A 14,260-nucleotide genomic window follows, 5' to 3' on the forward strand; every position below is an offset into this window, starting at 1 on the left:
CCTCTGCCAAGATAGAATTGGCTAATTTCCTCTGATTGTCTGGTAACTCTTGCATAAATATAACCATTTTCTCCCACAGATGGAATTGACAGTCGGACATTACCACCTCGTAATTAGCTATGCTAATATCTAAAGATTAAGGAGGAAAAGCCTTCCTTCCAGGGGCATCCAATTTCTTCTTTTCTATTTGCTGGAGTTGACTGGTCTTGACCAAACTTAAATCTATTACTCGCTGCTGAAATCACTAAAGAATTTGGTGCAGGGTGAGTATAAAAATACAACACCCTCCTGTGGGATTTGATACAGTTTATCTGCTTTTTAAGAAATGGGCTGACAGGAAGCAAGAGTAACCTAAATGGCCTTAGCAGGTTGCAAGAGACCATTCAAAACAGATAAAGCATTCTATTCCTTGAAGGAGCACCAAGAATGTCAGATACTGGATGCAATACCGCTTCCACAGCAACTGAGGGTAAGTTCAAAGTAGATGCCAACTGATTCACCATACTCAACTCTTCTTTTTCTTCCTCAGACAATGTGTCAGGCACTGTTGTCTGGGGTGCAGACACACCTGATGGAATCTGATCAGAAAAATTCTCAGCAGCTGCATCCTTATTAGCTGGAACATCATTACTCCATCCACAAAGTGGATGACCCAAGAACTCATGTGGTGCAGCCCAATAAAACCATGGAGTCCAAGATTACCATCTCTCCCATAGTTAGTGTCCAGGAACATCTGCAAAAGAAGTGGTGGCACAAACTGACCAAAAGACTAAGGAAACCCAGCCTTGGGTGACATAAATCTGGAGAGCTGAAGTCTTTTGACTCTTTCATGATCCTCTTCTACCTGTGGATGCAACCCTGGATCTGCAATGGGTCTCACTGCACATAACTGCATGGAGGATGACTGATACGACAGGTGAGAAAGATCTTCCTGATAACCCTATAGAAGTCTTAAGAGGAGGACGAAGCAGAGGTAGTACTATCCTATGTCTCTTTTCAGAAGTAGGGGATTTGACCTTGGAACTGATGAGGTCTTCCTCTTCCTGTCCCCCAAGAAACTCTCAGCTTGGATCTGAAGAATGATCAAGGGCCAAACAGTCAACATCTTCTACTACTGTAATAGTCCTCTTTGGATCTGATGTCGGTACAGGGCTTTGTAAAGACAATGGAGACAATCTTACAGATTTAGGTATCACCAGATCCAGAGAGAAACTCAACTCAGTAATTCTGGATCATAAAGTAGAATGTGGAACTGACTTGGGTCTCAGACTTGGTACAACAGAAGATGGATCCAAATCGGATGGAACTGATAAATGTGATCCATGGGATCTGGCACTGCTGACTGTGGCTGTCTTCTCCTTTGTGTTCCTCTTTGGAATGGACACAATTGGAACCTAGGCATAGGGTCCTTATCTCCAGACTGAATAGATGGTGCCTCTGACACCCTGGCAGCTTTAACAGGAGGATATGATGAAATGGGAATGTATGCCAGGACCAGCGAAGGCACGGATCCCTGGGACTTCTCAGAAATCTTAACCTTACTCGTTGATGCAATCAGAGACAATATGGGCCTCTTAGTCTTCAGATCCAAAGATCTCCTGGAACCCGAATAGTTAACAGGGAGATCTTCCTTAAATAGGACCACGTGCAGCCTATTACGCCTCTCCTTATGTGCTCTAGGTGTGAAAGTGTGATAGATGGAACACTCAGAAGGGGATGACCCTGCTGAATCACTTAAGGCACCTCAGATGGGCATCCAATACCGGGAAGACAGATAGGCAGAAAGTGCATCCCTTAAAGCCTGGCTTCTCCTTCATCTTCTTCTGATCTGTCACCCCATAGAAACAAATCTGCAAATTAACTTAGCTGACTATAACTACTAACACGATTTATACTAACACTAAAAATTTATGACAATAGACTATTCCAGACTAAAATAGGAGAAAAAAAGCCAGATCCAAAAGACCAGAATGGTTCACTTCCATCTGGCGCAAATGGTTGGAAGAAACTGAGCTGGTGCCCCCTTATATAACCTCAGTGCCCCTTTTTGTAGCCTTGCCCTCAGACTGTTCATGAACACTGAGGGGAGGTATAGAAAGGGGGAGCACATGTGCTCTAACAGGCACTGCTGGGAGAAGGGGCTCCTGTTAGACTATATCAGTTGGTGCCTTACCCATTAGTGGGAATATGCAGAGCCAACTCAAAGAACAATAACTTTACAAGGTAATTTTAAACCTTACTGTATACTCTTACTCTACAGAATAAGTCATCCGGTTTCATTTTAATCATGAGATATTTTCCTTTGATATTTTAGCCTCTCTTTCCCCCAGATAGTGGTTAATTATATTATATTATTACCTTAGCATCAGCAAACACCCCAAAAACCCAAACCAGCATGTTTGACAAAGCTCGTATCCCTTTAACAGCTAATGGAGTAAAAGAGGTTTGCTATATGTATCCACCTTGTTTCTGTTAGTCCAGCATTTAAAAAAATTATTGTTTATTATCTCTCTTTTCTAAAATCCCTGTGAAATTGAAATGTGTAAACCATGGAACATTTGAAACATTTATATAAAAAGCTATAGCTTTCATTCCCATCCTGAGAGCAAAACTCCACATCCAAGTACATACTTCAATTGTGTTTATAACTATTACAAAACCAAAAACAACACAATCTATTCTATATTAAGGAAATATTTTTATGCTTGCTTTATTACTTAAATATATTTCTCCTAAAATGCTTTTATTAAATTTCATCCAATGAGTTTTCAAGCAATTTTCTCTCTTGCAATAAATTACTTTATTAGTATTCTACATGGCTTGTCCTCGTACAATTTTTCTTCACTGCCACTGAGGGAATATGTATGTATTATTTTATTATTATTAGCAGTAAATATTCATATTCTGATAGTACTGAAATGCCTCAGGACCCAAGTGCTTGATCCTGTACAAACACACAAAAGAAACAATCCTTGCCCTGAAGGAATTACCATCTAAAGCAGATGTGGATTCAATAAACAGGCAAATGAGTAAGGTGGAAAATTGGCAGAATTTGTTAGGTACGTGTATTTTAAGCTCTTTTGTTTACTTTTTTTGGTTTGTTTTAAACTGGGGTTAAAGGAAGGGAATTGGAAAAGAAAAAAGGGGCAGAGGAATAGTTACAGATTGTCAACTATCTATGATTAGCATGCTTAGTTTTGTATGCATCACAATAGAGACAAGTCAGGCAACAACTGCTACTAGAAGGAGCTAAATGTACTTGTCTTACAGTTAGGAAATACCATCTGCACTTAATTCTCTCTGACACCCCAAATCCCTCAGACTGCAGGAACAATTGAAGATGTGGGGAACACAACTCAAGCTTCAACTGACTGCAGTGCATCAGCCCTATTAGTGTCGAGATATTGATTTGTCATTTTACTTTTTCTTCCCTGGGTTTTGAACTCACTCTAATGAAAGGGCTAACGTCTGCTGCTATCAGTGTCTTCCTCATTTATCACAATCACATGTGATTACACTTTACACATACTGGGTGAGACTGAGTCCAGCCTTTATCCATCCTTCTTTTTTTACACCCACAATTATTTGCGGACATGACATAGCCCTGGTCTACACTAGGAGTTTAGGTCAAATTTAGCAGCGTTAAATCAATGTAAACCTGCACCCATCCACACGATGAAGCTCTTTTTTTCGACTTAAAGGGCTCTTAAAATCGATTTCCTTACTCTACCCCTGACAAGGGGACTAGCGCTTAAATCGGCCTTGCCAGGTCAAATTTGGGGTACTGTGGATGCAATTAGATGGTATTGGCCTCTGGGAGCTAGCCCAGAGTGCTCTATTGTGACCGCTCTGGACAGCACTCTCAACTCAGATGCACTGGCCAGGTAGACAGGAAAAGGCCTGCAAACTTTTGAATTTCAATTTCCTGTTTGAAATTGAAACACGCTGGTAAGAGCTCATCAGCAGAGGTGACCATGCAGACCTCATCAGTAGAGGTGACCATGATGGAGTCCCAGAATCGCAAAAGAGCTCCAGCATGGACCGAATGGGAGGTACGGGATCTGATCGCTGTATGGGGAGAGGAATCCATGCTATCAGAACTCTGTTCCAGTTTTCAAAATGCCAAAACATTTGTCAAAATCTCCCAGGGCATGAAGAGCAGAGGCCATAACAGGGACCCGAAGCAATGCCATGTGAAACTTAAGGAGCTGAGGCAAGCCTACCAGAAAACCAGAGAGACAAACGGCCGCTCCGGGTCAGAGCACCAAACATGCTGCTTCTATGATGAGCTGCATGCCATTTTAGGGAGTTCAGCCACCACTACCCCAGCCATGTTGTTTGACTCCTTCAATGGAGATGGAGGCAACACAGAAGCAGGTTTTGGGGACGAGAAAGATGATGATGATGAAGCTGCAGATAGCTCACAGCAAGCAAGCGGAGAAACCGGTTTTCCCGACAGCCAGGAACAGTTTCTCACCCTGGACCTGGAGCCAGTACCCCCCAAACCCACCCAAGGCTGCCTCCTGGACCCGCCAGGAGGAGAAGGGACTTCTGGTGAGTGTACCTTTTAAAATACTACACATGGTTTAAAAGCAAGCATGTTTAATGATTAATTTGCCCTGGCATTTGCAGCTCTTCTGGATGTACCCCCAAAGCCTTTGCAAAAGGTTTCTGGGGAGGGCAGCCTTATTCCGTCCACCACAGTAGGACACTTTACCACACCAGGCCAGTAGCACGTACTTGAGAATCATTGTAGAACAAAACATTGCAGTGTATGTTTACTGGCATTCAAACAACATCCGTTCTTTACCTCTCTGTGTTATCCTCAGGAGAGTGATATCATTCATGGTCACCTGGTTGAAATAGGGTGCTTTTCTTCAGGGGACACTCAGAGGTGCCCGTTCCTGCTGGGCTGTTTGCCTGTGGCTGAACAGAAATGTTCCCTGCTGTTAGCCATGGGGAGGGGTGAGGGGCTAGCCACGTAGTGGGGGGAGGCAAAATGTGACCTTGGAACGAAAGCACATGTGCTGTGTATGTAATGTTAACAGCAACGTTTACCGTGAAAGAGTGTAGCCATTGTTCTATAAAATGTGTCTTTTTAAATACCACTGTCTCTTTTTTTTTCTCCACCAGCTGCATGTGTTTCAAGGATCACAGGATCTTCTCCTTCCCAGAGGCTAGTGAAGGTTAGAAGGCGAAAAAAACACACTCGTGATAAAATGTTCTCTGAGCTCATGCTGTCCTCCCACACTGACAGAGCACAGACGAATGTGTGGAGGCAGACAATGTCAGAGTGCAGGAAAGCACAAAATGACCGGGAGGAGAGGTGGCGGGCTGAAGAGAGGGCTGAAGCTGAAAGGTGGCGGCAGCGTGATGAGAGGAGGCAGGATTCAATGCTGAGGCTGCTGGAGGATCAAACCAATATGCTCCAGCGTATGGTTGAGCTGCAGGAAAGGCAGCAGGAGCACAGACCGCCGCTACAGCCCCTGTGTAACCAACCGCCCTCCTCCCCAAGTTCCATAACCTCCTCACCCAGACGCCCAAGAACGCGGTGGGGGGGCCTCCGGCCACCCGGCCACTCCACCAGAGAGGATTGCCCAAGCAACAGAAGGCTGGCATTTAAAAGTTTAAAACTTTAAAACTTATTGAAGTGCTATGTGGCCTTGTCCTTCCCTCCTCCACCACCCCTCCTGGTGCTTCTCTCCTCCACCACCCCTCCTGGGCTACCTTGGTAGTTATCCCCCTATTTGTGTGATGAATGAATAAAGAATGCATGAATGTGAAGCAACAATGACTTTATTGCCTCTGCAAGCGGTGATCAAAGGGAGGAGGGGAGGGTGGTTAGCTTTCAGGGAAGTAGAGTGAACCAAGGGGCAGGGGGTTTCATCAAGGAGAAACAAACAGAACTTTCACACCGTAGCCTGTCCGGTCATGAAACTGGTTTTCAAAGCTTCTCTGATGTGCACCGCACCCTCCTGCGCTCTTCTAACCGCCCTGGTGTCAGGCTGTGTGAAACCAGCAGCCAGGCGATTTCCCACCCCACCATAAACATCTCCCCCTTACTCTCACAGATATTGTGGAGCGCACAGCAAGCAGTAATAACAGTGGGAATATTAGTTTCGCTGAGGTCTAACTGAGTCAGTAAACTGCGCCAGCGCGCTTTTAAACATCCAAGTGCACATTCTACCACCATTCTGCACTTGCTCAGCCTGTAGTTGAACAGCTCCTGACTACTGTCCAGGCTGCCTGTGTATGGCTTCATGAACCTTGGCTTTAAGGGGTAGGCTGGGTCCCCAAGGATAACTATAGGCATTTCAACATCCCCAACAGTTATTTTCTGGTCTGGGAATAAAGTTCCTTCTTGCAGCTTTTGAAACAGACCAGAGTTCCTGAAGATGCGAGCGTCATGTACCTTTCCCGGCCATCTCACGTTGATGTTGGTGAAACGCCCCTTGTGATCCACCAGTGCTTGCAGCACTATTGAAAAGTACCCCTTGCGGTTTATGTACTCACCGGCTTGGTGCTCCGGTGCCAAGATAGGGATATGGGTTCCGTCTATGGCCCCACCACAGTTAGGGAATCTCATTGCAGCAAAGCCATCCACTATGACCTGCACACTTCCCAGGGTCACTACCCTTGATATCAGCAGATCCTTGATTGTGTTGGCTACTTGCATCACAGCAGCCCCCACAGTAGATTTGCTCACTCCAAATTGATTCCCGACTGACTGGTAGCTGTCTGGCGTTGCAAGCTTCCACAGGGTTATTGCCACTCGCTTCTGAAATGTGAAGGCTGCTCTCATCTTGGTAGTCTTGCGCCTCAGGGCAGGGGAAAGCAAGTCACAAAGTTCCATGAAAGTGCCCTTACACATGCGAAAGTTTCGCAACCACTGGGAATCATCCCAGACCTGCAACACTATGCGGTCCCACCAGTCTGTGCTTGTTTTCTGAGCCCAGAATCAGCGTTCCACAGCATGAACCTGCCCCATTAGCACCATGATGCCCACATTGCCAGGGCCCGTGCTTTGAGAGAAGTCTGTGTCCATATCCTCATCACTCACGTCAACGTGCTGACGTTGCCTACTCGCCTGGCATCGCTTTACCAGGTTCTGGTGCTGCATATACTGCTGGATAATGCGCGTGGTGTTTAATGTGCTCCTAATTGCCAAAGTGAGCTGAGCGGGCTCCATGCTTGCCATGGTATGGCGTCTGCACAGAAAAAAGGCACGGAACGATTGTCTGCCGTTGCCCTGACGGAAGGAGGGACGACTGACGACATGGCTTGCAAGGTTGGCTTACAGGGAATTAAAATCAACAAAGGGGGTGGCTTTGCGAGAAACTGAATGGCCCCCTCAAGGATAGAACTCAAAACTGGGTTTAGCAGGCTGTTGATTTCACAGAGGGAGGGAGGGAGAAGAAAATGAATACAAAACAAATCTGGTCTATTTCTTGTTTTGAGCCACTTCATCTATCTTTATACATCTTGCTGGCAGCAGACTGTGCAGTACGACCGCTAGCCATCATCATCTCCTGGGTGCTTAGCAGAAGACGGTGCAGTATGATGACTAGCCATCATCTTCTGCTAGCTGGAGGTTAAAAGACAGTGCACTGAAGGTAGGACTCAACTGCCACGAGACGAAACAAGGGAAATGACCTGGCTGAGTCACTCCCATGTTTGCCCAGGCACCCGATTAAAAGAGCACGCAGGACTACGTCGATGACGGCTACCAGTCATACTGCACTGTCTGCTGCCAAAAGGTAATAAACTGCTGTTGTGTAGCAATGCAGTACCATGTTTGCCAGCACCCAGGAGACATACAGTGATGGTTAGCTGAGTGGTGGTATGGCATCTGCACAGGTAACTCAAGAAAAAAGGCGCAAAACTATTGTCTGCCCTTGCTTTCACGGAGGGAGGGAGGGAACGGGGGCCTGACGATATATACACAGAACCACCCGCAACAATGTTTTAGCCCCATCAGGCACTGGGATTTCTACCCAGAATTCAAATGGGCGGCGGAGACTACGGGAACTGTGGAATACCCACCCACAGTGCAACGCTCCGGAAGTCGATGGTTGCCTCGGTACTGTGAACACACTCCGCCGACTACATGCACTTAGATCATTTGTGTGGGGACACACACTATCAATTGTATAAAAACGCTTCCTACAAAACCGACTTCTATAAATTCGACCTAATTTCATAGTGTAGACATACCCTTAGATCATCATGAGATACTTAATCTGCTAACTAAATTAAAACGTGGTTGCAAATACTTTGGTCATAAAATTGCATCTGTAATGTAATGAATCCTGTGACAAGATGGCCGATGTTAGTCTGGTGGGTCCTGCACTTTTCTTGGTGGGGAGCTAAGATGCAACCCCTTGCCCCTGTTCTTGGGGCATCAATGGCCCCGCTAGTGGCCCAGGAAGGTGGTAAAGGAGGGAAGCGGGCAAGGGGTCTGGGTTTGCTCTTCACTCTGAGCCCCAGCCCCTCTCAATCCCTGTGGGTTCTTACCCTCTTCCCCCTTGGGTAGGGTACCTGCAGTCCTTAGATGCTGGGGAAGGGTCCCACTTACCTCAGTTCTCTGATTTTCAAAGTGTCACAGCACACCTCCAAGCTCCAGTCCTCTCTCCTTCCTCCTCCTCTGTCTGCCTGAAGCAGGGGGGTTTATTAGGTTCCTAACAGGGCCTTAATTGACTGCAGGTGCTCCAATTAACCTGCAGCCACCTTCCCTAGTCTACAGGGAACCACGCCTTAATTAGCCTTGAGCTTATATATTTCCCCTCTAGCACTCTCCCACTGCTCCCTGACCCTCCTGTATCACAATCCCCAAACTATGTTTTCATGTATGAGGCACTAATCATTTCCAGCTAACTTGTGACAGTCTGGCAATATGTTGAACACCTATTTAAGGTTTGTCCATGCCTAGACACATCCAGTATTCAAAAAGCAGTTCTCATGGAGGATCACATCATTAGTATTAGGACTATGGAATACACCACCGGAACTCTGATTCACTGATCTATTCTTGAGGTCTTTCAGGGAGACTTCGGAGAAACATAGTGATTTTAGTTTGCTCTGGATTCAGGAAAACCTTTTCATTTTAGTTCATGTAGATTCACACACCATTACATTTTGCTTCGAGTTAAGCATCTGAACAAATCAAATAATTCCTAATCTAACTCAGCTGAAACAGTCACATGCTAATTACAGGTCAAAACAACTGAGTTCCCAATAATTTCACTTGAAACCATTAATGAGCCCAGATTGACTCAAAACTCAGCCCAGATTTACCAAAATGTTAGCAAGGTGGGCCTGAATTTTTGGTCTACAGTAAAATGTGAGAGAGCTATAAAATATGGATATTAAATAATATTATTAGTCACAATACTTAAAATAATGTATGCATGCCAAAGATGCCTTTGCTGCAGCAAGCAAAACACCCGAAATAACAAAGGTGTTTTCTATACTTCACATAATATACATTTTCAGAATGAGAAAATTACTAATCACAACCTCTTGGTGCATACGTGACAAAGGAACTTCCTTCCTTTTTGTGATCTGCTTTACACTTGGTCCTTTATCTCGAGCAGCCGGGGCTCATGGTTTTAGATACAGAGGTGCAGACTCAACCCCCACACACAGCCTGCCCAGGAGCATCATCACAGGTGGTGGCCCTTATGGCGGTTTGAACTGCTGTAGACCTCAGACATTTGGGATGAGGTTGTCTGGTCAGAGTGATTGTATATACCAAAACCACACTTGTAATGACACCGTCATCTGGATCTGAATGCATGAGCCTATACTGTTTCAGCTAAAGGGCCAAGGATAAACTTTTCAAAAGCATATAAATGACTTAGGAGCCTGAGTCACATTTTTCAAAAATAACTTAGGCACTTTGGTTATTCATATAGCTTTATTCCTATTTTTCAGTGGTCAAACTAAAAAAGTAAAATATATATTTTGGGTCAAACAAAACATGTTTCATTTTCAAAATTTTGATTTTTTTTCCTTTTTGAAAAAATAAAAGTGAAGTAAAATTCAAAAGTTGAAGTGTTTCATTTCAAAAATGTCAAACCAAAACATTTAGAAGTATGCAGATATTTTGAAAATCCCACTTGGCGCCTATCTGCATCTTAAGGTACTTAGATACCTTCAAAATTCTGGCCCTAGCTTATTTTTGAAAATGGTATTTAAGAGTTTAAGGCGTAGGGGCACTTTAGGTATTTTTACCCTAAGTCCATTAGTGTAAAGTCAGGAGCAGTCTCAATGTTTATCTGCGATATTATGTATGAAAGGGATTAGCTATCAACTACTGTCTAGAGAGGCAAATTTAAATTGAATTGACATTTTAGTAACTAATTCTTTACATTCTTAGCTTCTGAATTGCTTTTGGTTGAATGGTCACCAACAGTCCCATAACCTTTGACTGGTAAACAGTTTGTCTGGATGCCAAGGATCCTTAGTTCCATATTGGTACAAAAGTCACTTTCCAAGAATACTATAGAATTAGAATATATTTGCCACTTTGTCATAGCATTTCAACTTCAGCTGATCATTCCTGGATAAATTTGAAACCTCTATGTTAAATACATTCATTTACATTTTGTCAGCAACATTATACGACCCTCTTGATAAGATTTCTGTAATTTCTTATTCATCTATGAAGTCTATTTTGAAAACTTATACATTTATAAGAAGACTTCAGTCTGTACTTCAGCTTCAGCAGCATGAAGTTCAACACATTAATGAGACATGGTATGGGTAAGTGGTTAATTAATGTAATTTCACTAATGAATGTTTTTAATGTGGTATGTATACTAATTTTCTATCCAATATTTACAAACATCCTAACTGGGATTGTAATGGGGGCTTGGGTTTCATTACAGAAGTTGTTCACAGATCTTTTTGTGGTTTTTTATATGCTTGCTTCTTATTTGGGTATTTAGCAGACCTACTGTTTGATTGGATATACACATAAATGTTTCCATTACATTATTCTTAGATAATGGGAGTAGAGAAAGCCAACAGATGAAAGGCTCTCTGTGAAAAAATGTCAGGTTCTACTCTGCTGGCATCCATATCTTGTGGGTCTTATAAGCTCCATTTCAGGAGGATAAAAGATGGAAAGTCTCTAGGGAAAGAAAGGGGTTGGAGGGTGAGGAAATCTTGCAAGGAAAAAAAAATCCTTCAATGTTCTTCTTGGGCTGATTTTTATTTTTGTTGTTCCTGAGTTCAATATACAGGGAACCCCTCAAAAGGGGATGTGTGAGAATTGGTTTACATTAACCCAGTGGGCATTCTGTGTTGTGTATGTGGTGAATACTCAGCTCATTCACATTACCAAAGACTGACTGACTTAGAATTAGATACTACTTCTACTGTAGTCAGTTTTCTCCCTTCTGTAAGACTTACTTTCATCTCCAGTTTCAAATTCAAACTTCTGGCTATAGCCGCTGTATCCTGCTGCAGTCCTGACTCTGATATGAAATATATATTTGGTGGCTGGCTTGAGACCTGTGATGATAACACTTGGAGCCTTGGACCTTGTGGAGGAATAGCTGAGCTGCTCATGCTCCTGAGGGACAAAAGAGGGGAGAAATGATATCAAGTTGAGTTGTGCAAACTTTGTAACAACAATAGTCCAAATAGAAAGCTCTGCTTTTTTCTAATGAATGTAAAATCTGTTCATAAAAGGAGGTGCAGGTATGAATTCTGGTTCTCTGATATTGTGCTATCATCACAATGTATGACATGACTTTGGATCAGAAATATTTTAAGAAATTTTGCTTATTCTTTCATACAGTGCACATTGTACCTTTGTGATTTGGGTTAGAAATATACTGTAGTCAAAATAATATGGTATTAGTACATGACTACATTCACAGAAAATGGCAGCTGAAATGGCAGCTACATATTTTGCACAATGGACAAATTAGAAGTTCCATAAGTACTAGTAAAGTGTAAAGATGTGGGAGTATTCAAATACCCGCTACTCACTTCTACCCGCAGGTAGTGCCAAAATGCCGGCGCTATCCGTGGGTAGGCCTGTAGGTAAAAGAAAATATAGATTAACTTTTTTTTAGTTTGAAAACTTCTAGCATGGATCAACTGCTTTGTTGTTGCTGAACTTAATTTTTCTCTCCAGTTAGCTGTAATGTGATTGTATATAAATTCCCTGGCACACTATAAAGAAAAACATTCTTTGCAGAATTCCCATGTTAAGTATTTTCCAGCCGATTCTGGGAGTTGTTGAGAACCCCCAACTCCTACTGAAGTCACAGGGAGTTACGTGCTCAGCATGTCTCAAGATCAGGCCTTTAGTAGAAAGGTTCACTCTGTCAGACTGCTGCACAAACTCAGTAATATGTAGTTTTGCACACAGAGCATGCTGATGATAGTTCCATATTTTTAGGACACAGGGAGGGTGTCATGACAGAGCTGAAGCAGAACTGTTCATGGTACTCTCAATAATACAATAGCAGTACTCACAGAGCACCACAAATGTATACATGCACGGATATTATGCTATGTGACATATTAAGTTATTCAAAAGTTGTTTCTAGCTTGTTAATGTGGAGAAGATACGGCAGGGAAAAGAGCAGCTTGCAGTTACATTGCAGAAATTTACTACTTTTGAACAATATACATATGCTTTTACATGAAGCAGGGTATGGCAAACATATTAAGCCAGATTCATCCCTGATGGAACCTCACTGAGTTCAATGTAGTTACCCCACAGATGAATTTAGCATCAATGCTTCCACTGGCCGGGATACAGCAAAATCAACTAACTAAACCACATCAGGATTTCATACAGATAAGTGTTGGTATTTGGGGTTGGGGAAACATCAACAGAAATTTAAGATTATTACAACCAATGCCCACTGTCCAAATTCTGGAGATAATTTGAGAAACTGTATTAAGAGAAAATCCTCAAGTTGCTACTTATTTAAAGCTGACTGTTATTAAATTTTGAAATAAGAACCAGTGCTACATAACAGAAAAACAAAATATGTAACATGTAAAATATATATGTACAGATGGAGAGAGAATACAGATTATACAAACAAACAACAGAATTTTAAAAACTGATAGACTGGTATGCTATGGTATCAAAAGGCAAAAGGATTCTGCTAAATCTCACACAAATTTTAACCATTTTGTTTAGGTCAATTTTGTGACCCTTAAACTTCTATTTTCTGTAAAGTTTGACAAAATTGGCTATTTTCTCATCAAGAGAGGCAAAAATGCTAATTTTGATTTTCAAAGCTGCTGAATAGAGTCACTTTTTGTTTGAGAATGGGCTCTCTTTAATTGGAAAAAGAGTAGCTGAGAAAAGAATCTGATTTTGCTTTGGAGAAACGGGACAGCTTTCAGGATTGCAAAAAAATGAAGACCTTTCCCTGCCCCCACCCCTGCACATATTAAACAGTACCCTGTTTCACTGTAGATGTTGCTATAGAGCAACACTGTAGCTTATACATAAAAATAGTAGGCTAGAGATGAGGTAGATACCGGTATCATTAAAAAACTGGACAAGTTTTTGTGACAGTCATAATAGAAAATATTTTGTAGTCATCATCAGATCTAGTATTTAATTGGTTAGTGGCATGAGATTTTTGTTTATAGACCTGATGCTGGTTTTATTGATGTCAATGGGAATTTGATCACTGACTATTGTAAAATAAGAATTTTGATAGTGTTTTTAAAATTGTACCTGTGTCCAGAAAACTTGGTATTTGCTACATTTTATAAATTAAAAGAAACTGTGGTTGCCATTAAGAAGTCAGCATTTGCCAAAAGATACTACAGTATTTCCCTACACTTGCAATAGGAAATAATTGTGATAATTGTGTAAATCTCTTGGCAAGCATTGCTTTTTTATTGCTGATCACGGTGTGTCCTTTGGTCTAAGAAGAGGTTCATTTAAATTTGAACTATTACACCCATCATAATGTGACTACTACCATGAAGGAGTTTATGAAGTCTTTTCTGTAGCAATTTAAACAATTGTTAAGAAGCAAGTAGACATGATTGCTTCTATTCATAAATGACTTGTATTCCATGTAAGGTTAAACTTCACCATTAACATGATGCCCTACCACAGTAAAACCATGGGAGAGGGTTCAGAGAGAAGAAGTCTTCAAGGATCCCCTTGCTGATACTTCCACCATACACATTGTGCCTTTGGGGTGGTAAAATATGGGGCCATGTCATGGCCTGGGCCATCCCTGTAAAGGCCATGTTCCTTTGTACC

The 14,260-nt window shown here is 42.3% G+C and overlaps 1 protein-coding gene across 1 annotated transcript in view; it reads right to left on the reverse strand.

The window, feature by feature from the left end:
• Positions 1-14,260, reverse strand: part of EPHA6 (EPH receptor A6) — a 621,363-nt gene that overhangs the window by 207,903 nt on the left and 399,200 nt on the right. The window contains exon 5 of the mRNA XM_077816508.1: positions 11,416-11,578. Coding sequence (XP_077672634.1) covers positions 11,416-11,578 — 163 coding nt within the window. The remainder of the gene's footprint in view (positions 1-11,415; positions 11,579-14,260) is intronic.

This window comes from Eretmochelys imbricata, chromosome 1 (assembly GCF_965152235.1).
Source record: "Eretmochelys imbricata isolate rEreImb1 chromosome 1, rEreImb1.hap1, whole genome shotgun sequence".
NCBI lineage: Eukaryota > Metazoa > Chordata > Testudines > Cheloniidae > Eretmochelys > Eretmochelys imbricata.